The sequence below is a fragment of the Aspergillus tanneri genome, assembly GCF_003426965.1.
Source record: "Aspergillus tanneri strain NIH1004 chromosome Unknown AapTan_9_pilon_pilon_pilon, whole genome shotgun sequence".
NCBI classification, from domain to species: domain Eukaryota; kingdom Fungi; phylum Ascomycota; class Eurotiomycetes; order Eurotiales; family Aspergillaceae; genus Aspergillus; species Aspergillus tanneri.
The window spans coordinates 1028110-1055076 of record NW_022984636.1 but is presented as its reverse complement, the minus strand read 5'-3'; the positions used below and the strand labels follow the sequence as shown (position 1 = coordinate 1055076).

The 26967-nt window shown below is 41.3% G+C and overlaps 5 protein-coding genes across 5 annotated transcripts; 2 read left to right on the top strand and 3 right to left on the bottom strand.

The window, feature by feature from the left end:
- Positions 1-10206: 10206 nt before the first annotated feature.
- ATNIH1004_011835 (uncharacterized protein) lies at positions 10207-11353 on the bottom strand (the record flags this gene model as incomplete). The annotated part of the gene is made up of 3 exons (XM_033576397.1): positions 10207-10346; positions 11042-11198; positions 11258-11353. 3 exons carry the CDS (start codon positions 11351-11353, stop codon positions 10207-10209), a joined length of 393 nt encoding a protein of 130 aa, XP_033421061.1.
- A 350-nt stretch (positions 11354-11703) lies between these two features.
- On the top strand, positions 11704-12123 carry ATNIH1004_011834 (uncharacterized protein; the record flags this gene model as incomplete). Its single annotated transcript, XM_033576396.1, has 2 exons — positions 11704-11858; positions 11910-12123. 2 exons carry the CDS (start codon positions 11704-11706, stop codon positions 12121-12123), a joined length of 369 nt encoding a protein of 122 aa, XP_033421060.1.
- A 9350-nt stretch (positions 12124-21473) lies between these two features.
- Positions 21474-22294, bottom strand: ATNIH1004_011833 (uncharacterized protein; the record flags this gene model as incomplete). Its single annotated transcript, XM_033576395.1, has 3 exons — positions 21474-21623; positions 21823-22048; positions 22116-22294. The coding sequence occupies 3 exons, from the start codon at positions 22292-22294 to the stop codon at positions 21474-21476; spliced, it is 555 nt and encodes a 184-aa protein (XP_033421059.1).
- A 107-nt stretch (positions 22295-22401) lies between these two features.
- On the bottom strand, positions 22402-23127 carry ATNIH1004_011832 (uncharacterized protein; the record flags this gene model as incomplete). The annotated part of the gene is made up of 2 exons (XM_033576394.1): positions 22402-22891; positions 23087-23127. The coding sequence occupies 2 exons, from the start codon at positions 23125-23127 to the stop codon at positions 22402-22404; spliced, it is 531 nt and encodes a 176-aa protein (XP_033421058.1).
- A 1686-nt stretch (positions 23128-24813) lies between these two features.
- ATNIH1004_011831 (uncharacterized protein) lies at positions 24814-25655 on the top strand (the record flags this gene model as incomplete). Its single annotated transcript, XM_033576393.1, has 2 exons — positions 24814-24995; positions 25070-25655. The coding sequence occupies 2 exons, from the start codon at positions 24814-24816 to the stop codon at positions 25653-25655; spliced, it is 768 nt and encodes a 255-aa protein (XP_033421057.1).
- Between the last annotated feature and the right edge of the window lie 1312 nt (positions 25656-26967).

Genomic DNA, 26967 nt, shown 5'->3' with positions numbered 1-26967 from the left:
CCCGGTCTCAACGGTCTTATTTGAACTATTTGGTCTATTATACAGGATCCACGACCATATCATGCCAAAAAGTAGATCAACAGGATTATCTGGAGGTGAAATTTCACCTAATCCTTTTTTTGCAAGCTCCTCCTTATGTATAAGTTGTTGGTTGGCCTGTTTATCAGCTTGTCTCTTCTTCCAACGGGCCTGAGTAAGTCTTTCTCGAGCTGCCCTATCCTTAATTTTGCGTTTTGCGTGACAAGATTCTAATACACCGGTAAACGAGAGCTGCTGCTTTATTTTAGGATGTTTATATTACTTTTTTAAGGCTAATAGCTGTTGTGAGCTCGTGTTAAAGAACAGTAATAAAGTTATACACCCAGTATTTTACCTACGGTACCCGCGTTGATTCCGCGTCGGTCTCGTTTTGCTTTAAAATCTGGTTTGCACAGTCTATAATCATACTCGTGTTGGGTAAAATAAATATTAAATCAAGCCGCCGGATCCACTGAATAACTGCAAGCCTTTTATGCCTCGCTAAGTTATCTGGTTGGCTAATGGCGAGTCGAACGAGATTGACGGCCATTAAAGCGAGCCCGTAGTCGACGTATTGGCACGTGAAAATCACAGGCTAAACGCGCGAAATTTGGCTTTTTGGCCTTTAATAGAATTGCAGGCTTTAGTAATGCGCTTTTCGACTTCTTTATATGGCTCTGCCATGGTGGTGCTCTTGTAGTGTAGAAAAGTAAAGAAAAAAAGGACCGTTGAGACCGGGAGGACCGTTGAGGCAGGGAGCACCAACACCCGAAAGGGTGGTGGTGTGTGCACGGTTAGTCCTGAGCTGTGCGTCTCGTATTACGCAATTAACGTGGATAGGTTACATTGGCTTCGATAGACTCGATTGTCCGTGGCCTTGACACCTAATTCATAGTATATGCCTGCCAGCCGAACTAACATTTCCTTTCTGTGAATCGGATGTGATGATCCTATACACCTTGGTAAATTGGATGGATTTTATCTAAGGTGGCGATCTAACGAAAAAAATCAAACGTAGAGAAGGAAGGAAGGAAGAATTCTATCGTACAAGAAATGTGGGAAAATCTCCATGTTGTGGGATCAACAGTGAATAACCTCTTGGTGCCTCAGGCAGGAGTTCGGCCCAGGCCCTGACAGGGATTATCCCATCCCGATTTCCCACGAAAAGGGAATCCCTTCCCAATTTCTTGAGACGGGATTTGAGTCCACCCCCAGAATCCCATGTGAATATGAGACGGGACCAGAAACCCCGGCGCCAGGGGCGGAATCCCGAATTCCTCCTGCTATCTTACCCAGCTCACTGGCTGATCTATCTGGCCCCCAAGCAGGTTGATTCGTTACAGCATTGTCATAAACCATAGTAGTAGACATAGTAGTGCAGAAAAGTGGACCACAATCTTCAATTCTGATTGTACAACTTAAAATATAAGAAAACATTCAACATTTGCCCCTGCATTTGCATAGAAGACATGGGGAAAACCTAGCAAGAAATACTAGGAAAAAAAAACCCATGCCGAGGCGAACAAATAGTTAAACCAATAGTTCCAGTAACAATAACGCATTGACAACCAAATAAAAGTCTTAGTTGTTTATTAAGTTAGTATACACACGACCTAATAAGGTGGACTTACAGTGTTGAACTACCACTGCTGCTTTGCAGCAATACCAATAATCATAGTTTAGTCATCCGACAAAATAAGATAATGGTTAGCATAAAAGCCATTAAAAACAAAGAAATAATAATAGGAAGGAGGTGGATACTATACTGTTAAAAATACCTTGAGTCCACTAGACCGCACTATAACGGTTGCACGTTGTTACTAATATTTCAAGTTAGTAACAGTGATATGCTTTTAATATTCAAGTCTAATTAATTTTAGTTGTCCTGACTTACCAGAGCATTATGGTCATAGGGCTAACTATTATCAGTTTCATGGCAGAATTATAGGACTTGACCAAGGCCACTTACAGCCTTTATTGTGTTTAGCCCAGGACATGTATATTAACATATAGGGGCAGAGTTTATATTATACTGGGGACCCCTTACCACCTGTGGGAGTTAGTCATCTTGTAGCTAGCATATTCTATTCAGCTCATAATCAGATATACTTACCATCTGTGTTATGCCCCCTGGAGTAAGTAAACTAATTATTTATATTTATTATACTGGTTGGTGAATAGCACTACTTACCTATATTATAATAAATTAAGCATATATAAAACTCTTTTATAATCCTATATATTATTGTATGCCTTACTTACCTGTGTCTACACCCAGTCACATATTACAAGTGAGTGTCACCGTAGTGCCAGTGCAAATAAGTTAAAGGATAACTCACAGGCTGTACAGTTAGTTTGTGTTTGTTAGCATTACTATTCTGCTATATATTGTATTCAGCAAGACTTGCCCGCTGTATCCCACCACGAAGGTATATGTTAGTAACACACTTAGCTCCGGGATTATTTATTTAGATTTCCTACCGTCTATAACATAGTTGGTAGTTAGCGGCCTGTTCTGGTATTATCTGGGAAATATCACTTACAGTCTATGTGAGATAAGTCATCACAAATAAGTATTATCTTGCCCTTTTTTAAAGAGCATCACATACACACTATGTTAATCCAACCAATTCTTGGTAAGTATATTATTACTGTAATATTAATTAAGATTTAATAATAATACATACCGAATGTGCCTCTCTCTCCTCGAATTAGTGTTGATTAATTAATTATAATTATATTAGGAGACTGTTTTAAAGCCCACTTACCACCTATAAAACAAGCTCTGGTCAGTTCCTACTATATACTCTTGTAATTAAAATAGTTAAATCCACTTACTCCCTATATTTTGTTAACAAGTACGGGAGTCACACTTTTAAGGTGTATGCCTAATTCAGCTATACTTACACACTATAAGGAGGTAGTAGTTAGCAATAGTTAAACATTAGCAGATTTTTAGGAAACTTACTCCCTTTACCCCATCCCAACAAGGGTTAAATTAGCAATACTTCAGCTATCTGTGGCTATTCGACACAGAAATACTTACAGCCTGCATAGCGGAATTAGTTATAAGTGCAAGCCAAGATAGTTTATTTTACTTACAGACTGCATTCCCACCCCAGCAACCAGATTACTTAGCAAATACTTTTATAGCTAGAAGAAATATATTTAATATGCTTACCTCCTATATCCCATATAGCCCGCATTGTTTGGTTAACAGCTGCCTTAATTCTGAAAAGCAAGGTGTGGTTAACCTACCACCTATATTTTTATATAACCGTCACTTAGCGGGATCTCTCTCCTATTATTATTAACAGCATGTTACTTACCAGCTGTGCAAAAACCCCCATGGCAATTAGCGATGCTGGTTATTATAGTATTTAACTAATCCGGCTTACACACTATATCCCATCGAGTTAATATAATATACTGGGCCATCAACGCCTCGGGGTAAGGGTAACTTGCATTCTATATCCAAAAGCGGGATTCCACACACTGTTCTTAGCTAACAATTCTTTCTTAAACTAATAGATAATTAGTGGGAGATACGTACATACTATATCCCTCACAAGACCTATTATTAACTAATCATAACTCTTTTTATATATGGCTAGGGGGTGCTTACACACTGTATTGCAGTTATTACCCACAGGTCAGGCACTGCTTCTTATAATACTCAGGTTTGGGTTTGATTCTTACAGTCTGTAGCGCACAGCAGATCAGTAACATCTATTAATCGCAGTATAGTAACAGGGGACACTTACTGCCTATGTTCCAAACCAACAGCCTTTAACAATAATAATATTCAAGGTAGTCTTGTGGAATTCACATACAGGCTATATTACGTGCCGAAGTTAATAAACTGTCCAGTTTCCAGGAAACACCCATCAGAGCTACTTACTATCTATTATTCCCCAATATATTAGCAGGCTATGCCATTATGGTATACATGCCTTATACTGGTTAAGTATTTGCTTCGGAATACATACTTCCTGAATCCAGTCCAATAATCTCGGGTCAGTGACAGCCCATATAATACCTTAGGTGGAGCCATCTTACAAGCTATTTTATCAGTTAGTTTGCAAACAGCAGCAGCTAACCCATATGGGTTATATCCTTATCTGAGTGGCTTACACTCTATTTCTCCGTTAACCATTATATATTAGCGCCATTCTTAAGTAGATAATTTATACTAGTTAAGTATTTGCTTTGAAAAACATACTTCCTGAATCCAGTCCAATAATCTTGGGTCAGTAACTGTCCATATAATTCCTTAGGTGGAGCCATCTTACAAGCTATTTTATCAGTTAGTTTGCAAACAGCAGCAGCTAACCCATATAGGTTATATCCTTATCTGAGTGGCTTACACTCTATTTCTCCGTTAACCATTATATATTAGCGCCATTCTTCAGTAGATAATTCTTCACCTACTTTCTATATCCATAATACCATGTTTATATTAGCAGCCTTATAAACACACCTTCCTTTGTAGCCGGAGCTACTTACAATCCTGTTTTCCAGCTATATATTAATTAGCATGTGCATGCTTCCCTAATTAAACATTATAATTAAAACTGTTCTACTTACACTCTATGTCCCATAATAACAGAATTTAGCAACCCTTAGCTATAAACTTTGAATTCTAAGAGCCACATACAGCCTGCAGAAAGTTTGACAAACAAGGGTTAGATATAACAAGTTCCACTTAGTATCCGCACCCACTTACAAGATTGGTTTCACTATCTATATGTCTGTTAGTGATTTATTTCCACTAACACCAAACCCACGTGGCTTCCTATAGTTAAATATTGTGGTTAAAATCATTAACTTACTCCCTATATCCCAATAAACATAGAAAGTTTAGCAATATTTACTTAAACTCGGATTTCAACTCGGATTTCAACAGTCACATACGGGCTATGGTAAGTTCAAAAATGGTCAGATATAACTAGTTCCAGTTAATAGCTAAATCCACTCACAATCTATATTCCACCCAACCAGCATTTATAAGCCACAAATTTAGTTTAACAGCAATTTTATCGTAGTCACATACAGCCTATATTCAATGTAGTCAGCTCCTGCCAGCAGCTTTTTTTATTATTTTTTAGTAATAAAAAGAACTACATTCTATTTTTGCCCATAAAGTTAATATCAGCTGGGTTTTAGCCCAGTGGGTTATAGTGACTGACCGTCTATATGCAAAGAATATATGTGTTAAAAGCTATTAGCACAATAAACTAATAAATTAATTCCACTTACAATCTCGGCATAATCTAGATATATATCAGATTACTTATAAAATATTTTATATATGCCGCCTACCGCCTGAGATATCCAAACAAGGTAGGTTAGTAATTTTATACTTTCACAGGTTTAACCAATATAACTTACACTCTATACCATATAAAAAACACATTAGTAAGGCTTAACCTTAAGTTTTAGTATTTGCAGTCACATACAGTCTGTGTTATATTATTAAAATCAGCCAACACAGGTTAGATGTTTATAATTCTCAAAGTTTATAAAGCAGAGCCACATACAATCTAAGGCCATGCCATCCACCCAGGTTATAGTGCCCTTAATATATGTATATATATTTCACATACAGGCTATTGCCAACCAACATAGACAAGTAAATATAAGTTGGTATATAATTTTATTTAGAGCAACATACAGGCTATATCTCATTTAAGTCACTATTGTATTAACAATTAACATTAGAGGGGTATAATACTTACAGCCTATCTCCCAATTACTTAGTAATATTAAATCATTCTCTCACTCTATAATGCCACTCACAAGCTATACCCCATCCCACCCCTGGTATTAGTAAAACTGCTAGCTGGTAGCTGTGTTATAAGAACCACTTACATTCTATATCCCATTCCACCAGGCCTAGTATTAGTAAAACCTATAAGCTTATAGTCTTAAAGTATAAATAACTTACTCCCTATATCCCATCCCAATTCATTATTAGTAAAAGACTTATAGTTCGTTATCAGAATCACTTACGTGCTATATCCCATGCCACCCCTGGTATTAGTAATATGTATAGTTCTGCCATCAGGAGCACTTACAAGCTACATCCCATGCCACCTCTGGTATTAGTAAATATATATAGTTGTTCCATCAGAATCACTTACAGACTATGTCCCATCCCACCCCTAGCATTAGTAGAATATATATAGTTCTGCCATCAGAACCACTTACAGACTATATCCCATGCCACCCCTGGTATTAGTAATATGTATAGTTCTGCCATCAGGATCACTTACAGACTATATCCCATCCCACGTCTGGTATTAATAAATATGTATACTTCTGCCATCAGAACCACTTACTTCCTATGTCCCATCCCACCTCTGGTATTAGTGGAATATATATAGTTCTGCCATCAGAACCGCTTACATACTATATCCCATCCCACCTCTGGTATTAGTGGAATATATATAGTTGTGCTATCAGAATCACTTACAACCTATATCCCATCCCACCCCTGATATTAGTAAATATATATAGTTCTGCCATCAGAATCACTTACAAGCTATATCCCATCGCATCTCTGGTATTAGTAATATATATATAGTTCTGCCATCAGAATCACTTACAACCTATATCCCATCCCACCCCTGGTATTAGTAAATATCTATAGTTCCGTTATAAGAATCACTTACTTCCTATATCCCATCCCACCTCTGGTATTTAATAGAATATATATAGTTCTGCCATCAGAACCACTTACATACTATATCCCGTGCCACCTCTGGTATTAGTAGAATATATATAGTTCTGCCATGAGAATCACTTACATACTATATCCCATCCCACCCCTGGTATTAGTAATATGTATAGTTCTGCCATCAGGATCACTTACAGACTATATCCCATCCCACCTCTGGTATTAGTAATATGTATAGTTCTGCCATGAGAATCACTTACTTCCTATATCCCATCCCACCCCTGATATTAGTAGAATATATATAGTTCTGCCATCAGAATCACTTACTCCCTATATTCCATCCCGCCCCTCGTATTAGTAAATATATATAGTTCTGCCATCAGAATCACTTACAACCTATATCCCATCCCACCTCTGGTATGAGTAAATATATAGTTGTGCCATCAGAATCACTTACTCCCTATATCCCATCCCACCTCTGGTATGAGTAAATATATATAGTACTGCCATCAGAACCACTTACAGACTATATCCCATGCCACCTCTGGTATTAGTGGAATATATATAGTACTGCCATCAGAATCACTTACTCCCTATATCCCATGCCACCTCTGGTATGAGTAAATATATATAGTTCTGCCATCAGAACCACTTACAGACTATATCCCATGCCACCTCTGGTATTAGTGGAATATATATAGTACTGCCATCAGAACCACTTACAGACTATATCCCATGCCACCTCTGGTATTAGTGGAATATATATAGTTCTGCCATCAGAACCACTTACAGACTATATCCCATGCCACCTCTGGTATTAGTGGAATATATATAGTTCTGCCATCAGAACCACTTACATACTAGATCCCATGCCACCTCTGGTATTAGTGGAATATATATAGTTGTGCCATCAGAATCACTTACAAACTATATCCCATGCCACCTCTGGTATTAGTGGACTATATATAGTTCTGCCATGAGAATCACTTACAAGCTATATCCCATCCCACCTCTGGTATTAGTAAATATATATAATTCTGCCATCAGAATCACTTACTCCCTATATCCCATCCCACCTTTCGTATTAGTAAATATTTTATAGTTCTGCCACAGAATCACTTACTTCCTATATCCCATCCCACCTTTCGTATTAGTAAATATATATAGTTCTGCCATCAGAATCACTTACAACCTATATCCCATCCCACCTCTGGTATGAGTAAATATATAGTTGTGCCATCAGAATCACTTACTCCCTATATCCCATCCCACCTCTGGTATGAGTAAATATATATAGTTCTGCCATCAGAATCACTTACTCCCTATATCCCATCCCACCTTTCGTATTAGTAAATATATATAGTTCTGCCATCAGAATCACTTACAACCTATATCCCATCCCACCTCTGGTATGAGTAAATATATAGTTGTGCCATCAGAATCTTACTCCCTATATCCCATCCCACCTCTGGTATTAGTAAATATATATAGTTGTGCCATCAGAATCACTTACGTACTATGTTCCATCCCACCTCTCGTATTAGTAAATATATATAGTTCTGTCATCAGAATCCACTTACAACCTATATTCCATCCCGCCCCTCGTATTAGTAAATATATATAGTTCTGCCATCAGAATCACTTACAACCTATATCCCATCCCACCCCTGGTATTAGTAATATATATAGTTGTGCCATCAGAATCACTTACAGGCTGTATCCCATCCATTTATATATTAGCGAAATTCTAAGCTTATAGTTGTGTTATAGGAATCACTTACATACTATATCCCATCCCACCACTGGTATTAGTAAAACTCTAAGCTTATAGTCTTGTAGAAAGGATCACTTACTTCCTATACACCACCAAACCAGTAGTTTTTAGTAGGTATTAGAGTGTTAAAAATTATTTGGAGGACAAAGGAGGCAAACCTGAGCTGTACAGGTTGGTGCTGATCTTCAGCAAGAGCCATAGCACCTGTGGTTAGAAGGTAGTACAAGTACTGGGGTCTCATGTTAAATAATCAATTTGTGAGTGTGGAAACTAATCCTTTTGCTGAATTCACACGTTAATCGTTGGCAGATAAAAAGGCGGACTGTTGGCAATCGAGTAGATAGTGCTGGAGAAACCGAACCCTGCGAAAAGTCACCGATATAAATCTTCAAAGTTGACCTAATAAGTGACGTAGCCAGGTAGTAATTCTGAATGCGGTTCATAGCTGGTGTAATCATATGTTTCCGGGCAGCCGGCCATTCCCGGATTACGTCAGGATTCAAATCCATCCATCCTCCCATCCCACAGGTTGCAGGTCGGATAGGCATTCGGAATGGCTCGGGCGATCCAAAAATTTGCTTGGCAGTCACTGACAGTCACTGACCCACAACCTGTGTCAAGGTGCTACATCCAAGATCCCCACTCAGGCACGGAACATAGTTGTTCCAGAGCCGGGGGTCAACATGACTCCTGAAGGTAGACTAGCGTACAATACACAACCCATCACCTCAACACCTGCAATACAGACAGTTATGAAGAATGACTGCTTTGGCAAAGAATGTAAGTATAAACCAGCAAAATCTGCTTATATTAAGGTTATTAATTAGCTAATTCAAATAACTAATGCGGAAATGGTACCAATGGTACTTGACAGAGGTATCCTCTGATCGGCTTACCCTTCCGGGGCCTTCCGCCTACAGTCACTTTACCTTAACGTAGATTACCAGCTGCCGCCGGATTTGGCCCCTCACCGCAATTTGCACCCACCAACTTCACCACTTCATAACTTATTTAATATGACTCCTCTTGAATCAGCGTTAGCAGCAATCGAATCGGCGGGCCCAGATGCATCAGTTAACTATGCAAAAACTGCGAAAGAGTTTGGTGTTGACCCAGGAACATTATCACGGCATCACCGCGGCATTCAAGGGCAGGCTGACCGTTGGGAAGGGAAATTCCCATGGGAAATCGGGATGGGATTCCCTTCCCAAAAAATCGGGACGATTTTTTTGAAATTTTTGGGAAAGGGAATATCCCGTCCCGTGCCAAGATCGGGAAGGGATTATTTCGGGACATTAAAAATTTAGGAGGGAAATTCCCATACTCTTATTTTCTAAAGGGATTCCCATCCCATGGGACTCCCTGATACAAACAGGACCAGAATTTTTAAGTATATGGGAATGGGAATATCCCATCCCGAATCCCATATAATGGGAATCCCTTCCCGAAAGTCTTGGCAAGGGAAGGGAAACTTCTGGGATTCTACCTTTACTGTTACTAAAGTCTGTTACCTTGTTTCTAATGTACATAATACCCATTTATTAATCCTTCATATATTCAGTGAGTAGTGAGGCATGAAACTTAAACTAAAGTAACAGAATTTTGTAACAGTATTCACATAAAATATAAACACCATAGAACAGTCCCACCGATCTGTCACCTACTAGCCTTGTCCCTATGCACCGTCGCTTTACTCACTCTCGCCCTGCTCACTGTTGCCTTGCTCACTCTCACCCTACTCACTGTCGCCTTGCCCACCTTCGCTCTGCTCACCGTCGCCCTGCTCTCCAAATTCCGTTGATGAATTAGAGCTTGACTCTAAGTCTGATTCTGATTTATCAAGGTCCATTTCACCCTCGAATTCGGGATCCTCGTCTGAATTAATATCAGAATCATGCACCATAATATAACTGGGTTCGTAACAAAATTGAGTACAGTATCGTCCTGATAAGAGCTATTATGTCTCGTATTCTGTTCGGTAGTATTCTGGTAAGCAAGAGCACGGCGACGACTGTCCTCCCTCAAGTTGCAAAATCTGAGATGTAGTCAATGGTCGTGGGGGCATACGACCTTCATGACCACTATAGCAGCATCTCGAAGGAAAAGCGCAGTGTCATGTAATCTGTATTAATATGTTTGATTGCTTCCCTTTTCTTTGTAGTAAGTTTTTTGGGGGCATTAGAAGGGCCCTGAGGTTGCAAGCCAACCATCTGTAAAATTCCTGGATAATCTCGAGAACAAGACGCATGTCTTCAACCATAAGAGTTGCACGTTTTCCATGACGTGTAAGTTTATTTGAACCTATTAAAATTAGTAGTCTATACTGTTACTAGAAACCGTTACTTACAGGCAAACAAATAGTTATGCTTATTTAGTAACTTCCTGCAGAGCATCAATTACCTGGGGTTCACACGAAACTCGGGGTGATTTTTTCACGCTTCACGGACAAGGCGTCCAAATTAGATTTGGGAATAAAAAAGCCAGTTTGTTGCATAGTGACGAATTTCCCGCTCAGACTCTAAAGCGATTATTAGTAAAATATGATACTAAATAGATTAGTTAATACTTACTGGGAAGGATCTCGTTGGAAAGGTCTGGGACAGGCGCTGGTTCAATAGAGGTATAATCATCCACAGTACGACCATTCTCCTCAAGAACCCATTCAGCTGCGCGAACATGCCATGCTTTGTACTGTTCAATAAAAGCCTCGTTTAAATCATCGTTATCCTTTTAAAGGCTAAAAACTGTTACTATATTTCGTTACTAAAGAAGCAAGCTTCCCTTACCTTAACACTGAGTACCTTGGGCTTTTTTAAGCAGTTTTCCAGCATCTGACCTGGTAATCTCTTCCCACCAGTATTCCTTCTACCTTTTGGTGGCATTTTGTCAAGAAAATCACTGGTAACAGACCAATGTAACAAGAAAATGCAGGAAAGAGGTGAAAAGATATGAAGAAAGGAGACAACAAAGGCAAGAAGAGTAAATAAAAGAATGTATTAGTAGTAAAAGGAGGTAAGAAAGGTTAAATAAGTAAACAAAACCTCATTTATTCACTAAGTCCTAGGCAACCAATTGTTTTTCTTTTGTCTCCTTTGTTTCTTTACTTACCTTATATTCTCTTCCTAGCCTGGTCCTCTATTACTCTTAGCATCTAATTTCTTCATTTTCCAGCTTGCAGTTTAACCACCCTCTCTTTATATTTGTTACCAAGCGCTGTTACCACCAGTTCTCAATGCCTCGCAAAATATCTACTGTTGAACGAGTGGTGAAGGCAAGGAACCGTCGTCAAGCAAAGACTGGACCTGAGAAGGAGTTGCAGAAAAGACATGATGCTGACCGCAAAGCGAAATTCGACTGTCTTAAAAAGCTCAAGGAAACTGGAATCTGGTATGTAGTAACGGCTTTTAGTAACAACCATGGAGCCTAAGAAATATATAGGAAATCAGCACCTGAGTCACTGAAACAACAGCTTGAGGATAATGCCCTTGCGCAGTTATGGCAAGAGAGGTTTGATGCTAAGAGGTCCAAAGAGTGGTATGAAAAGCAGCTTCAGCTTCAGGAGGCTCAGAAAGAAGCAGTAATAGCTACAAAAAAGAACATGAAGCAGCTCGCAAGATTTTGGCTGAGATCTCCTCTAAGCCAGCTACTATAACCACCCCAAAGGTAATAATCTTTGGTAACAGATTAAGAAAAAGACACTTACGTTAATTAGGATTCTATTCTTTCATTCTGGAAGCATCGCCAGTCCTGCCTGGTTAATTCTCTTGAAGAACGAGTTTTAAGACACGGTCGCGATGAACTAAAATTAATTAGCGCTTCTAGTAAGGCCTTGGATCAAGAACTTCATAATTTCTATAACCAGAAATCCCCAATTGAACCAATTTGGGCGGGTGATGATGAAGAATTTTCTGGTAGTGAAGTTGAGGTATCTGGGGGAAGAAAGTGAGGACTCGGAAGAATTTGAGGACAAGTAGTAGGTTATTAGGAAAGTCCAATTATTGTTGATTAGTCACTCGAGGCAAGTTTTTTCAATGGTCTAGTTTAGTATAAAATCAACAATCTTTTCAATTTTTTATCAGGCTGTTACTGCAAAGTGTTACGTACTTGAGCTTAGGAAAATAATATAAGTTTAAATTCCTATTGGGAGAGAACAATTAAAAATAAAACAAAAATAACATAAAAAAAGCACCAGGTCTATGTAATATTAAATGCAATACTATATATAATATATAAATATATCTCTCTCTGAAACAACTGACCAAAGTATACTTTATAAATATACCACTAAACACGTAATATTCTCGCGTTTTCTGAATACACCATAGCTAATTTCCCTAAATATCTAGTTTAACCTTAAATACTTATTTCTGTACCTTCTAATTACGCGACTATTTATAAAAATTGTGTTTATTGAAACGCGTTGGCTACATGAGGTTTGATACTATTTGTGATAGATCATAAATGTATCCCGGCCTAATAATAGACAGGCTTCCCACTAAGATTCTGCGACCGTAGAACTTCTTATCCTATTTATTATTCTTTGCTGCTTAAATTTCTTTTATCAGGTTTTATTCTATTATTTATATACTTACTGTTACTTTCTACTGTTACAAAATTATTATAAGAAGCCAATCTCTAAGCTTTACTAGAAAATCTCCGTAACTCCTTTTCAAGCAATCTTCTAAGCCTCTGCGTTCTGCTTTATCCTAAAGGGACATTTTCAAACCCACAGTATCTGAGTTCTTCCCCCACACCTTTATCCTATATTAAACCCTCTGGAAATATTGAAACTGTATCAATTGACGGCGTTGAATATGTGAAGTGGGAGAAGTCCTCCCATTCTGATTTTACAGACTGGTGGAAGAAAACACCTACTGGTATAGGAATTTCTAACGGCAAGCCAAATGAGAAATTCTCTCACCCGAACTGGAATAAAAGCAGAAGTCGAGGTGATTTATGGGATCAGTTTGATCAACACGCCGAGCTTTATACTGGGAAGCCTGTTCTTCAATCTTCAATGCCATACATGTCAGAGCATTATTCAGCATGGGATCTACTATAACAATGGGACGTCAGGAATGAATAAGCATCTTAAAAGCAGGGAGTGTAAAAAAAAACAGAGTCCTGATTCACGGCAATCAATAATCACAGTGAGTACAGCCCATTATTTGGTAACAGTATTTAGTAACAGTTTTAGTGGGAAACACGCAAGCAGAGAAAACGACCTCACTCCCAGTTATCATGCAGTACTTCAATAATCCCTCCAAAGACTGATAACAATATTACTGAACAGATTCTTAAAACATTTCTTGCACTGAATCTATCCTTCCGAGCTATTGAATGTCCTCAATTTATCAGTCTCCTTTCTCTCCTTGATCCAACCATTAATATTCCTCGCTGAACAAAGCTCCGAAAACTGTTAGACAGCAAATTTGAGGCAGTCCAGGACAAGATCTTGTTAGGATATTCATCTCGAGGGAAAATATCCTTAACATTGGATGCATGGATAAGTCCAAATCATCTTCCATTTCTAGGAGTTATTGGTTCTTATATAACATCTCGGTGGGAGCGGAAGGAGGTTCTTCTTGGGTTTGAGCCTCTAGCAGGAGTTCATAGTGGCTCTTCTTTTGCTGAGACTGTTCTTCAACTTCTTAAGACATGGTATTGAGGATCAATTGTTAGTTATTACTACAGACAATGCTAGTAATAATAAAACTCTATGTGAATCATTATCAGAGTCTCTAAGTTTAAAGAATATATCTTGGTCAGCAGAGCAGAACCATCTACCCTGCCTTGCTCATGTTATCCAGCTTGTCGCGAAGAGAGTTATTCAAGCACTTAATATTGAATCATTGGATGAGACCCTTCCTCTTTTTAATGATGAAGGAATCGAATTAACACTTTCAAAACGCAAAGATATTTTTGGAAAGACATTACACAAGGTAAGTGCTATAGTGAAGTAGTAACAGTATTTAGTAACAGTATGCTAACTATCTTGACTACTTAGATTCGACTACTTGCAAACGCAATTAATGCCTCTCCTCAACGTCGTGAACTCTTTCAAAAGGTCCAATCTCGGAATCCACCACTCCACATAGTCCAGGATGTTGCTACTCGCTGGAATTCAACATATAATATGGCAATCCGAGCATTACTATTGCGAGGTCCTCTTACTGAGTTCCTTAATAAATGCAATAATCCTACACTTCAGGCACTTGAGCTCACCGATGATGAATAGAAACAGATTCGTTATATTATTATTATATTATTTCCGTTCTGGCAATATACATAGTCACTCTCTATCTCCCATAGCATTATTATTCATCGAGCATGGCCTATCTACAACAGACTCTTTCAACATCTGGAGGCACGATATAGAGAAGCTGAGAAAGAAAGGCATTGGAAGGAACCTCTCCAAATTGCATTACAAGCTGCAAAGGATAAATTATCAAGTTACTACTCACAGACTGATAATAACTTTGGTATTTATTATGCAGTTGCATCAGTTCTTGATCCAACTCAACGCATGAATGCATTTCATGAGGATGACTGGACAAAGGATGAGCGGCGATATCAGAAAGGCCGGATTCTTCAGTTCTACAAAGAGAACTACCTACAATTTGAGCCTCCAAAATTGCTTCCTGAGGATGAGGGAGATGTCTCTCCAATTGAGGTAACAGTATTTGTAACAGTTTGGTTTTCATATTGCTAACTTTGTTCTAGGATATTGATACCCTATTCTGCCGTCAAAGGCCAGCACAAAAGATACCACACAACAGAATGAGATGGAACAATATCTATCTACCAACCACTTTCATGTATTCAAAGATTGATATACTTGAGCATTGGAGATCTATCGAGTCGGTTTATCCTACTGTTGCCGAATGGCTCGTGATATTCTTGCAATATTCCTCACAGGTGTCGCTATTGAACGCCAATTTAATATTGGTCGTGATATCTGCCAATACCGCCGTGGGAAACTTCAGGGTCCAACAATAAAAAAAATCATGATCCTCAAAGATGCCAATCCGATCTTATAGATCAAGATCTTGCTAATGATAGTATCTTCTGTTGAGTGGGATGATAGGAGGCTGTGCAGAAGCATGAGAATATTGTTGCTCGTCAGGCAATAACTAAGGAGAAAATACTTGCACAATCATTAACGTTTGATTACTCTGGCATAGAATTAGATGATCAGCCACCAGCGGCAAGAACTCGCCATTTTAAGACTCGTTGTTGAGCCATTAACTGTTACATTAATCTGTTACCTTTTCTTTGTTCTTGATTATGCATCCTTTCAATAATAATTCATCTCCCGTGTTTAAACTAGCCAAGTATTGTTACCTGAATCTGTTAGAAGATATATTTAGGAAAATCCTATAGGGAAATTCCCGTTTTCTATTGGGAATATCCCACTTCCCATAATGGGATGGGAATTTCCTTTCCTCTAACTGAGCGGGAAGGGAATTTCCTTTTCTAATCCTAATTCCCAAGGGAAATTCTCATATGGGAAATGGGACGGGAAATGGGACGTGATTTTTAAGATAAGAGGGAATGGGAATATCCCTTCCCGAATAGCTTGGCATGGGAAGGGAATTAAAATTTAATTCCCATTGGGAATATGGGACGGGACTTGAACCCTTTCGGGATCCCGATTCCCTCCCAACGGTCAGCCTAGCTCAGCCTTCCACCATATCCTCGCTCGTCATGACAACTCCCTTCTACCTTCTCCCTCTCCTCCCCATCTTTAGTATTCTCGATATAGGACTCAATGTGATCTTATCCATCTGATTTGCCTGCCGTCACAAATTTTTGGATAGATTCTGTAACGGAAACACTATAATCCGCCCGACTTGGCGGTGCGGAGTATTCCTTGCGGATTCAACCCCTGAATCCTTTAGTTAGTTGAACACCTCAATGAGAATAGAGGGAACCGCTTAGTAGGCTCAGTTGGTTGAGATACTGCGATTCCTGGTGTTTCCACTGAATGACATCTATTTCCTAGTTAGGCTAGTTGGCCTGTAGCTGATAGAATAGCTCCCTGCGCCCCGTTTCCCCTGATTCCACAACAGATTCTAAGGGGGAAAGATGATAGATAGTGCGAATAGTATCAAATTTTGGTTTCCGGTGTGAATTGGGCTACCGGTGTGGTGCACCCCCACCGCCTTCGCGATGGGGGGCACTGGATGGCACTAATATGTGATCTTACTGAATAAGTGCCCCAGCGATGGGTAGACACCTCTACGTGGTGCTGGGGACAAGTATTCAAGCAGCTTGGTCTGGTGCTGCTTGAAGAAACCAAGATCTGCCCAAAGGAGATGGAAATGGTGGTCTGGGATGGTTGGACGCGACTTCGACGTGGCCGTGAAAACTCTGACAAGCAGTGAACAACACCAACGACAAATAGCCAAGATGCTTGGTTTCCATCTTGCCTCGCTACAATCGATGAACTGATGAATCCTGCCGATCCCTCGAATATGCGGTGACTAGACGTGTTCCGGGGTCTATCCTGTTACTGATACTCGAGTGATGTGAATTTTCGAGGCGCATCCAGCCCGTACCAACCACACCAACGATGATGAAGAATAGCTAAGGCCTGTCGCATGACCTTATCTCACTAGGATCAACTCAATGGCTACCATCTGAGCCCTGAATTCGTGGAAGATTTCTAGACCCCTCTCGCCAGGGTCTATCGCGACATCTTCACGTCCGGCATCCCCTTCTCCAGTCCTACCCCGACTTCTGCCTCCCGCCTTGTGATGATGATGATGATGATGAGGCTATATACACAATGGTTCCGATAAATGAGATACTTCGGTGCCTGTCTCCTCACCTTTCCAACTGTTCGCCCGCGGTCCTAATGGTGCAACTACAGTTGAAACAACAAAATCTTCCCAGTATGGTCTCTAAAAGAGTCCGTATTACTGCTTGTCCCTGGCTTTAAATGGTACACACGCAACTGGTATACAACAAAATCTGATATGGTGTGTAGTGTGTGATGTGTGATGTGTGGTGGGGTGCTATACTTGATATTTCTAACTCAAGACAACTGTGAATGGTCTCCACCGCCCTTGTGAGGGAGGTTGCAATGGCTTCTGGGAAAGATCTCTTTGAGTGATCCCTGAATTTCCTATGGTTTTTCTTTTTGCTTGCGATTGTGATTCTGTTTTTCTACCTGTTTTGCTTATATTCTTTCCATTTCCTTTCCAAGAGGCCTACCAAAACCGCAGTCAGAAGGGCTGCAGAACAGAACACCAGGCAAGAAGGCCACCACAGGCCTCGACGAGGCTCCAAGTTCGTCCGTAAGTAATGGTTTACTGTACATAGAAGTATTTAAAGATAGCTATAGTGGATACCTGCATATCGCCTAAGGCGAGGGGTCCTCGTCAGGGTATGAATTCTACTACTACTACTACTACTGAATAAGTACTAGGGCTTTTTAAGTACCACACTGAGGTATTAATCATATCGCCAGAACGTTTCACGAGTGTTGTAAATACATACATGTTGACAACACAACCAAACCTCTGCATTCGCAAACAGTATGGGGAAAACCTGAAATAGGAGAAAAACCCATACTAAGGCAATGATTTGTCTGATATTGAAAAAGTACGCTTACAGTAATTTCACAGCATAATAGTGGAAATCCGATAACGCCCTTTGGTATTAACTAGTTTCTCAATTGTGATGCCCTTTAATACTCTATTAGTTAGAGCTACTTTGTTGCTTAGCGCCAAAAGGATATACTCACATCTCAAAAAGTCGCGAGGAGGTCTACAGTAGTCGTTGCCTCCATACGGTCCAGTTTCCTTGCAACCATATTGGCAATAGTCCAAACCCAAAATTTCGGTACTAGCTGTGCATTCGAAAAGAACATTATCAGGGTCATTCCTAGCTGGCCTAGGAAGATCGCTTCTGTCGATCGAATCTATAAGGTCCCCGTAAGTCCAGCCTGCTTTCAGTTAGCAAAATTGACCATAGGAATTTATGAAACATCCACGGCTAACCCCTGTGCCTCACAAGATAGTGCCCGCAGTAGTTCTCGCCCTTGTTACACGTCCCCTCAAACCTGACTAGGGCACTAGCGCTAGCTAAAAGAGCCGTGAGTGTGAGAAGGAAAGCGGATTTCATGTTGAGTTTATTATTAGTAGAAGTCGTATTATCGTCCACAACAAAATTAAAATCTTCTGAGCTTGCGGGTAATACAAACAGAGGGTTAGATATTATCAGTTCGACTTATTTATATTTTGAGTTATAGAGCCGCAGATATAAGTCTATGACCTCAGACATAAGTCTATGACCTTCAGAGATACATCTATGATGAAATAATATCGTGTTACACGTACTGTACACTTTACATTGCCAAGCTAGGTTCCATTCTATATCATAAAGTTGACATTTCGCTCCAAAGGATTAAGTCTCGCTTGAAGGGCACCTATACTTGGCCGGAAAGGGAAAGAGTTGTTCCTTCTCTACTGTGTGATGAAACTTTCACATCAGATCATAGGATTCTAGATTGTAGTTCCAAGACAGTTCTATACTACCAAGAACGGCAGGTGCCGCCATCAGCACGTGGAAGAGCCATTTTCCAGATACATAAAAAGTCCCAGTAATAAGTAATAATAGTATGATCATCTTCTTCACATATTATGTACAGCAGGACTAAAAATGGAAGGGCGCTCGAAACTGTGATGATCCCCACTTGGTTTGGCTGGTGTTAGATATACGGCTGGTCCCGAAGAGGAAATAGAGTACGATAGGTAAAACGGTCTTATTTAAATGAATTGAGCTGGGTTGGGCTCTTCTTGATTGCTCTTCTTTGTTATTATTTTTTGTTATATGCTCCACGGGGGTTTTACCCCAATTTAGTCACATAATTCTAGACCACCCACGGTCGTATTATTTGACAGCTGGTTGTTCAATGGCCCCACTTCTTTGACCACATATTGTTGAGCAAGCCATGTTCAATCAATATAATTACTGCAATTTTAGTCGCGAGCAATATTGGTTGGTACTGCCTCAAACTTTGCGCTGCTATGAGCAGACCATGTTACTTCTCATGATTCGCAATTTTCTTAGAAAGTAAGGGATATAGCATAGTTATTTTGATTAAGTGAATTGAAATGAAGCGCCCTAGGCGACTTTTCAAACTCATTGCAGATTCACAGTTTTGCGCTAGTGGGTGTGTTTTCTAGAACAACCATCAATTTACTAAAAGCGATCGTAAAATGATTATGGAACAGGTGGATGGATAAAGATATCGTTAATGCTGTGGTTGCAATGTCTCACCATTGTACATGGATGAAACTTGCGTCAACGATTGTCTCATAATGCGAGGTCCAGGCCACCTGATGATTGTTGTATATAGGCGATGAAATGGCTGTTACCGAAGCCAGGGTTGGAGCTAGCTGGATCCAATGATGTAGCACAAGCTCCCCATAAAAAGAAAGTGATTACCATTACACGCATTATCCGGAGTTACCGAAAGCAGCCTTGAGAGCTAACTGGATCCACTTGTGTAACACAACATCTATGAAAACAAAATGATGAACGTCACACAACATTTTCTGGTGTCGCCGAAAATGGAGAACGGCCGTTGCAGTCAGCCCGTTGGTTCTCTTGCGTACGCAACTGGCTGAACTGTATTTACCAAAATCCTAGTTCCCTCCTTGTTCCCTCCTTGTTGATACTGTTGGATGCGCAGCTCTATTATAGATCCCTTCCATCCATACCTTGCTCTCTTTAATAACTTTTATAGCAGTCGCATCGGCACGCCCCGGGCCGGAGCTTCGATAACCATTTAGCACGAGCATTATATTCTTTAGAATTACATTGGACCGTTGCAAGAGCAGAACTGCATTTTTCCTCTAAAATTAGTATATTTTTTAACTATCTGCACGCTTGACTTTCTTGGAGAGCCCCCGAATAATTTTAGAGTCGGCTCGCCCTTAAAGGTCCAATGGACCCCGCCTTCGATCACATTTATCGCCACTCGGATATTTCTTTCCCGGGCAAACACCATGTTCCGGGCCTGAATAATAAAGAAGCGTGCTTCCGAACTAAACCCTTCCGCTTTTGCGCTCTCGCTGCGGTAAAGCAAGTTTGATATACCCATCCAGGACAATCACCCCAATCCCCATCTCTGTAGGATGACTGGCTGCACGAATGGACTGGTTTGCTCAAGAAGTTCCAGTTTATGAAATGACCGTAGTAGTTCGGAGACGAGGTATGTCCATTGCTTGGAAAGTTTGGTGTAGGTGTATCTTGATGGCATGGCAAGATGATTGTGCTTATATATGAGCAGAATCAGTTCCATCCGCTGCAAAGAGAGAGTTTTATTTGTTGAATTCTGGTGGGCTGCATAACGAAGTTCAATACATGCTTTGCTACTAGAATCGCACACAATAGTGAATTACATTATTCTAAGGTAATGCCTCGATTATTGTTGGCCCAGGGGATCCTGTTACAGAGCCCAGGAGAATGTCCCACTCAGAAATATCCGGGCCCGACTATCTTCCCTATACAAGTGGTATAACAGCTGAACTAGAGTAACTAAAAAAGTATTATGTATGATATATAAGTATTTATCCCAGCTAATGTTATTTAAGATGGAGCCCTAAGATGATACTCCCCCGCAATTTTCCCTCCATGCCGATGCTGTGACCCACATGATACTATTACAAAACCATGCTGTATCTCTTCATCCAGTAGGAGGATGTATTGAGACATAATCCCTAACATACCTGTTCGCTACGACAACGGTAGGCGCTGCAGACGTTGCAGAATATCTCTGGAGGAAATACGGAGGTTACACTGGTGACTAGAGCCGCGGCAATAGAAGTAAGCTAAGAATTAACTATGTACTGCTCCAGATACAATAGTTAATGAGGTTGAGTTTTGAGGGTCACGGGCGGGGTGCGGGCGAAGTCAAGACGAGCGCAACCGCCCGACCACTTTCACTCCATAACATACTGTAATATAACGGGCATATGGAAGTTATTGTTAGGCATTCCTGGTGGCATCTGCTGCCTGCAATGCCTTCTTCACGCATTCCAACATGCTATGTTTTTCCACCATTCCAACTGAAATGCGCACTAGCGTCTCGCTCAAACCATGGCTCGAAGCCCAGGTCTTCTCCTGCTGAAGAACCAGCTGCACATAGGGAATAGAGATAGGAATATCAGCTCCAAAAGACGGTCCCTTGTAGAAGGGCAGGCTATCAAAAAAGGACAGAAGCAGCAGCGACGGTAGTTAAAGTACAACTAGAGAACGAAAACCCCCACTATCCTGGTGTGAAGTCCTCAGTTGCGGGTCGCATGACATCTTGATAATTTGTCTTAGACCAGCACACCTTCGGATAGTAGACTGTAGCCAAGGTGCTCTTGGCGTCACTCGTGTAAGGGCATAGGAAGTCAACAGCGGAGGCAGTGTCGTTTTGCTGTGTAAAACGCTCGAGGTAGCCCCGACTGTTAAGCTCGAGCCGCATCGCGTCCGCAAGATACAGGTTATTGGTATATTCGGCATTAAAGGCATTCTTCAACTCCGGGTAGTGTGGAAAGTTAGAGTTTAGGAAAATGCTGTGTTAACGTGTTAGTTTTCAAGCCTGCAAAGTTTAGTCCCCTGAAGGGGGATTTGGAGACTCACCTGCCCGCAAGAACATCGGCAAACCCGTTGAAATATTTTGAAAGCGAGGTCACAACAATATCTGCAACATCAATTACATCCACATTCGCAAAGCTTCCGATCGTATCATCCACTACAAAAGTGAAATCATACTGGTTGGCCAGTTTCCGTACACGTTTCAGGTTTGAAGTCCGCAGCATTGGGTTATTCGGGCACTCGCACCATACCGACTGAATCTTCTGACCTTTGCGACTCTTTTCAACCAATAATCTCTCCAGCTCATCAATATCGCCCTCAGTTCCAGCGCTCAAAACCGGTGCGGGACATTCATGGCCTCAATCATCTTGATGGTAAGCTCGTAAGGAAAGCCCAGCATCATAATATCAGAATCCCGCCATTTCGGTAGTGCATGATGAACGTGGTAAATAGCCGCTATTCCCGACGGGTAAAGATACACATCGTCGCTTTTTGCGCGCTGTGCTCGTCCAGGATTAGTGGGAGCACGGTTTAGAAACTCGGCCACTCTCTTCCGGATTGTGTCATAGACTGGCAATTCAGCGGGAGGGGGCTGTTTTAAGGGTGGTTCTGAGACTCTCGTGATTGTGAAGTCTTTCCTGAGGCAGAACTCGGCCAACCGGGACGAGATCCCCGTGCCGGTGAGTCGCCAAAACGTCATTTTTACCTTGCGAAATTCGGCGGGGTGCACGACGCCGTACAGTCGAGGAATAAAAAGAATGTCCTCGGCGCTGGATGCATCTTGGGCCTTGTTAAATTCCACGAGCACAAGCAATACATCTCTAGGGTTCGCAGCATTGGCCGAATGAACTCTTTGAGAAGTAATAAATATCTTGCAGTCCTCCGCCGTCTGATAGTCTGAAAACAACACCAACTCTTCAGATGGGGCGACAAATTCCCGTCCACATTTGGCAAAAAGCTATCTCTCAAGCTACATTAAGAAAAACAACAAAAAATAGGGTTTGCCAGTCACATACTGCTTGGTTATATTTGTGTAAGTGCGATCTTGGATATCCATTTTGAAGAGCGTTGGCAACACGAGGCTTTCCTGCTCCATAGTCGCGGACGTCGTCCCATGTAGGGAAATGGACGGATATCGCATGATCTCGGTCAGGGGATTGGGTCACCAAGAGCTTTTAGCTGGGGAAGGGCAGACATTTTGCGGGAAGGAAGCACTGGCGCAATGACAGACCTTAAAAAAAAAAGGAGCTGGGATGATAGAGACAGAGAGGTGTGATTTGGCCCACGGACAGAGTACTTCTGACTACTATTTATGCTGTGAGCAAGCCAGAATAATTGCGAGATTGCCACTATCTTCCGCGCCCAGCAGACGCATTCTTGTATCTATGATTGCGGTATGCTCCGCCTGCAATATAAGTCGTACAGCATTTTCGATTTTATTGTCTGAAACTGGGCTGAGAAATAGAACACCCGAATGGTAGACAGGCATGTCTAACACCTCATTCTGTTGTCGTCGCTATGTTCCAGCTTCCGGTATGGCATTGCGAGGGGTGCTAATCGTCCAAGGGATAGATTTATTTTGGACTGTGGCATTTAATTAACTCTTGGTGACTGTCAAGCTACATGAATTATCATTCCTTGAGCACGCACCGACCAAGAATTACTATAGTATGCACTCCATGGTTCAGCGGACGCCAAGGGTTGGGGATTGAATAGGTGTTGTACGATCTTTCATGTTAGACCCCTTGGCGCTATCCACACTGGGAGTATACTGCGGAGTAAATACTTTAGGCATTCATTTCGGCCAATCACCTTGAGGATCTTCTTGGCATCCAAAGTATTTACTGAATCAGCTGTTCGTTTGCGGCAGGCAACCTTTTCATAACAAGCACCGGCCAACACTATTAAGCAGGTAGGTTATCCTGTAAGATGGCCGGTTTACGTACCTTTGGTGACCCAATCTAGAACCGGTCGAGTCGATGGACGCTGTTTAACGTTAATGGCTTTACACAGGTCGTAAATTATTAATACTTCCGGGGCGTTCCGAGTACTAGTGCACGGCCCTCCCTACTATGTACTCGGGGTAACTAGCGTACCCGAGAATAGGGGTCGATTAGAGATTTTCCGTATACATACCTGAAAGTACATTCCAGAAATTTACCCATTGCTTCCGTCTCGAACAAGAATTCCTCAGCTTTGAGGTCGTCAATTGATTGCATTGGCCACAAAGAAGCTAGCAGGACTGCGAGAATTATATATTCAGAGAAAATCTGGGCATGAAATGAAGTCGAAATTTACAACAAATTCAATTCGTGAATCGTGTTAGTAAGCGAAAAATCTTAATTTATCTTATTCATATTCGTGCCCAACAGCTGCTTAAGTTATTCATCGTCGAAGAAAAATTCTTCGTCTCTCTACACCTCTGCTTTCTCGCTTATATTGTATACTTACTATATTAACAGCTGCCCCATCCGCCTTCTATCTACTACCAGGACGGGTTGTTTGCAGCCTTAATCTCGCCCCCGCTATACTTAACGCGATGAATGAGTCAGTCTCGTGGCATACAAGACTCTGGCGTAAGATAGTCTCCCTGACGGGTCTGGACAGCTTCCGCTCCATGCATCGCGACGTGATATACTTATTCTTGCAGAGAATTGTGGCATGTTTGCTTTGGAGGATCAACCCTTGTATTATCTATTTTTCTTTCTGCTCTGGGAAATTCAGAAAAGAGGATTGGTTTTTCATGTCGTGGACTCTAGTCGGCGACGTGGTTATTAGTTTATCCATCAGTGTGTATTCGACCGCGCGGGGCGCAGGCGGTTCTTGCTTGGGATCATTGTTGATGGCAATGAGTGGATATGTCTTCGCACCTGTGACAATTTCTGGTTGTTGCTCGGAGCTAGCGTCGTTGGAGTTTAGCCCCAGGTAAGTCCTGGCATATCCAACAGGTTCAGTCTCGCCCTGCAGCATTAACCGATTATCTCATCTCCCCTCCACAGTGGCGCAGATGTCGGTCCGTTCAAAGCCGTGGAAGAATCGGCCATGGCGCAATTAATGCCAGCTCACAATTACAACGTGATCCTCTCATGGTACTATATGCTGGGCTCCTGGGGAGCAATGATTGGGACGTTGTCGTGTGGCTGGTTGTTACAGTTGCTCGAGGATCAAGGCTGGGGAATAGTAGATGCATACCGCTGCGTTTTCTGGATATACGCAGCGATGGGACTAGTGAAGCTCGCCTTATCGGTCATCCTTAGCCGAGAGTATGAAAGCCATTTGACCCAAAATAAAATAGCTAACAGTGAGAATGAAGTACACGACCAAAGTGATAGAGAGACTGAACCACTTCTCCACCCCAGCGATGACTCTCTCATCCATGCTGAGGAGCCACCCACCCTTGTTCCGTCAATGAACGCAAGCACGAGAAACTTCGTATGGAAACTGTGCCTTGTCCTGATCCTGGACAGCATTGGAAGTGGTCTGTCTAATAATTCTTGGATGGCCTATTACTTCAACGATGCACAATGGCCTGTGTTGGCTACCCAAAACAAAGGTGTACGGCCGAAATTGCCATTAGGCCGGTAATCCACTTGTAAGAACTGCAGAAGTAGAATTACATATTTAGATATGCAATTCCATAACAAACGATACGATATGTCAAGGTTGATGCATGCTTAGTAACAGAAAGCTTTTTATTTTATCCGGAGCAAAATCCACACGCATTCTGTATACCCTCTCTAGATACTTATAAAAGGCTGTTAACGATATCATTGTTAAAGGCCGCGGAGAAACTCGGCTATTTTTTAATTGCAAGGAAGTTGGAATCGATGACTGTCCAAGGCCGCTCACGTAACTGACTAACCAAAGCTGTCTTATCCTCCGTGATCGCATGAGACAATTCACATTCCCCTAGAATGCTGGGTCTAATGTTCTGGATCTCCTCAATAAGATCCATTGGCAATTCGCCAAGTATGGGTGGCTTCGCGATCGACTCCAACCGTTGAAATAAGCGGACGGTTCCCGGGTGAGTATTAGACACATAGGTAACAAGAGCATCGATTTAGGCATTAATAAATTTGTGATTCACCCTGCAAGTGTTTGTTAGCCGCTCACCTAGGAGATAAAGGGGTTAATAATAAAAAGGCAGTTTGAGTTAATAGGCGCTAGGGTGGGGTAACTATTTAGAAACGTGAATATATTTCGTACATTAGAGTCACTAGTTTATCGCCAAATGTCAGCGACACGCCAATTCCAATCGTACCCGCAAGTCTCCAACACCATCTGCCCAGTCGCATATGGCCGGTCACAAAGTCACGACGCTGTTTGACTGCAACTTGACTGGAGATCCCATAGTATGCATTCGCGACAGTGTCAAGCATCAGATTAATTCTTCCTCGAACCACCGCAAAGCTTATAATAATTCATGAAAAATAACAATCGTGCACAAAACCTGCTGCCAGCGTCTGTAATCTGATGGGAAGCAAGCAAATTTATATATTTTGCGGCTGCCTCTGCGCCTTTCCAGAAGGGGCAGACCAAGCTTGGGACTTATTGTACCTCTCTGAGCTAAGTCGCTCTTGAACCTTAAACAATGTCGACAATGAGCCAGGGTCCGGATCACATTCACAGTACCCAGGATTGCAGTTCGCTCTTTCGGCCCCACTGATTGAGATATAAAGGTCTGTCGCGATGGTTGATAGAAATCAATAAAGGTTGCTTGAAGTAGGAGCAGGATGATAGCGACAACGAGTTGACTGGGGACAGGAAGTAAAAAGCGCAGTGGATGCCAGAGTATGACCTAAGACCATAGTTTTAATTAACCCAATATGTCTTACGGAAGGAATCGAAAGCACATTAGACAGCGCCGTCAGAAAATTGAAGCCGGAGAAAATGGAGC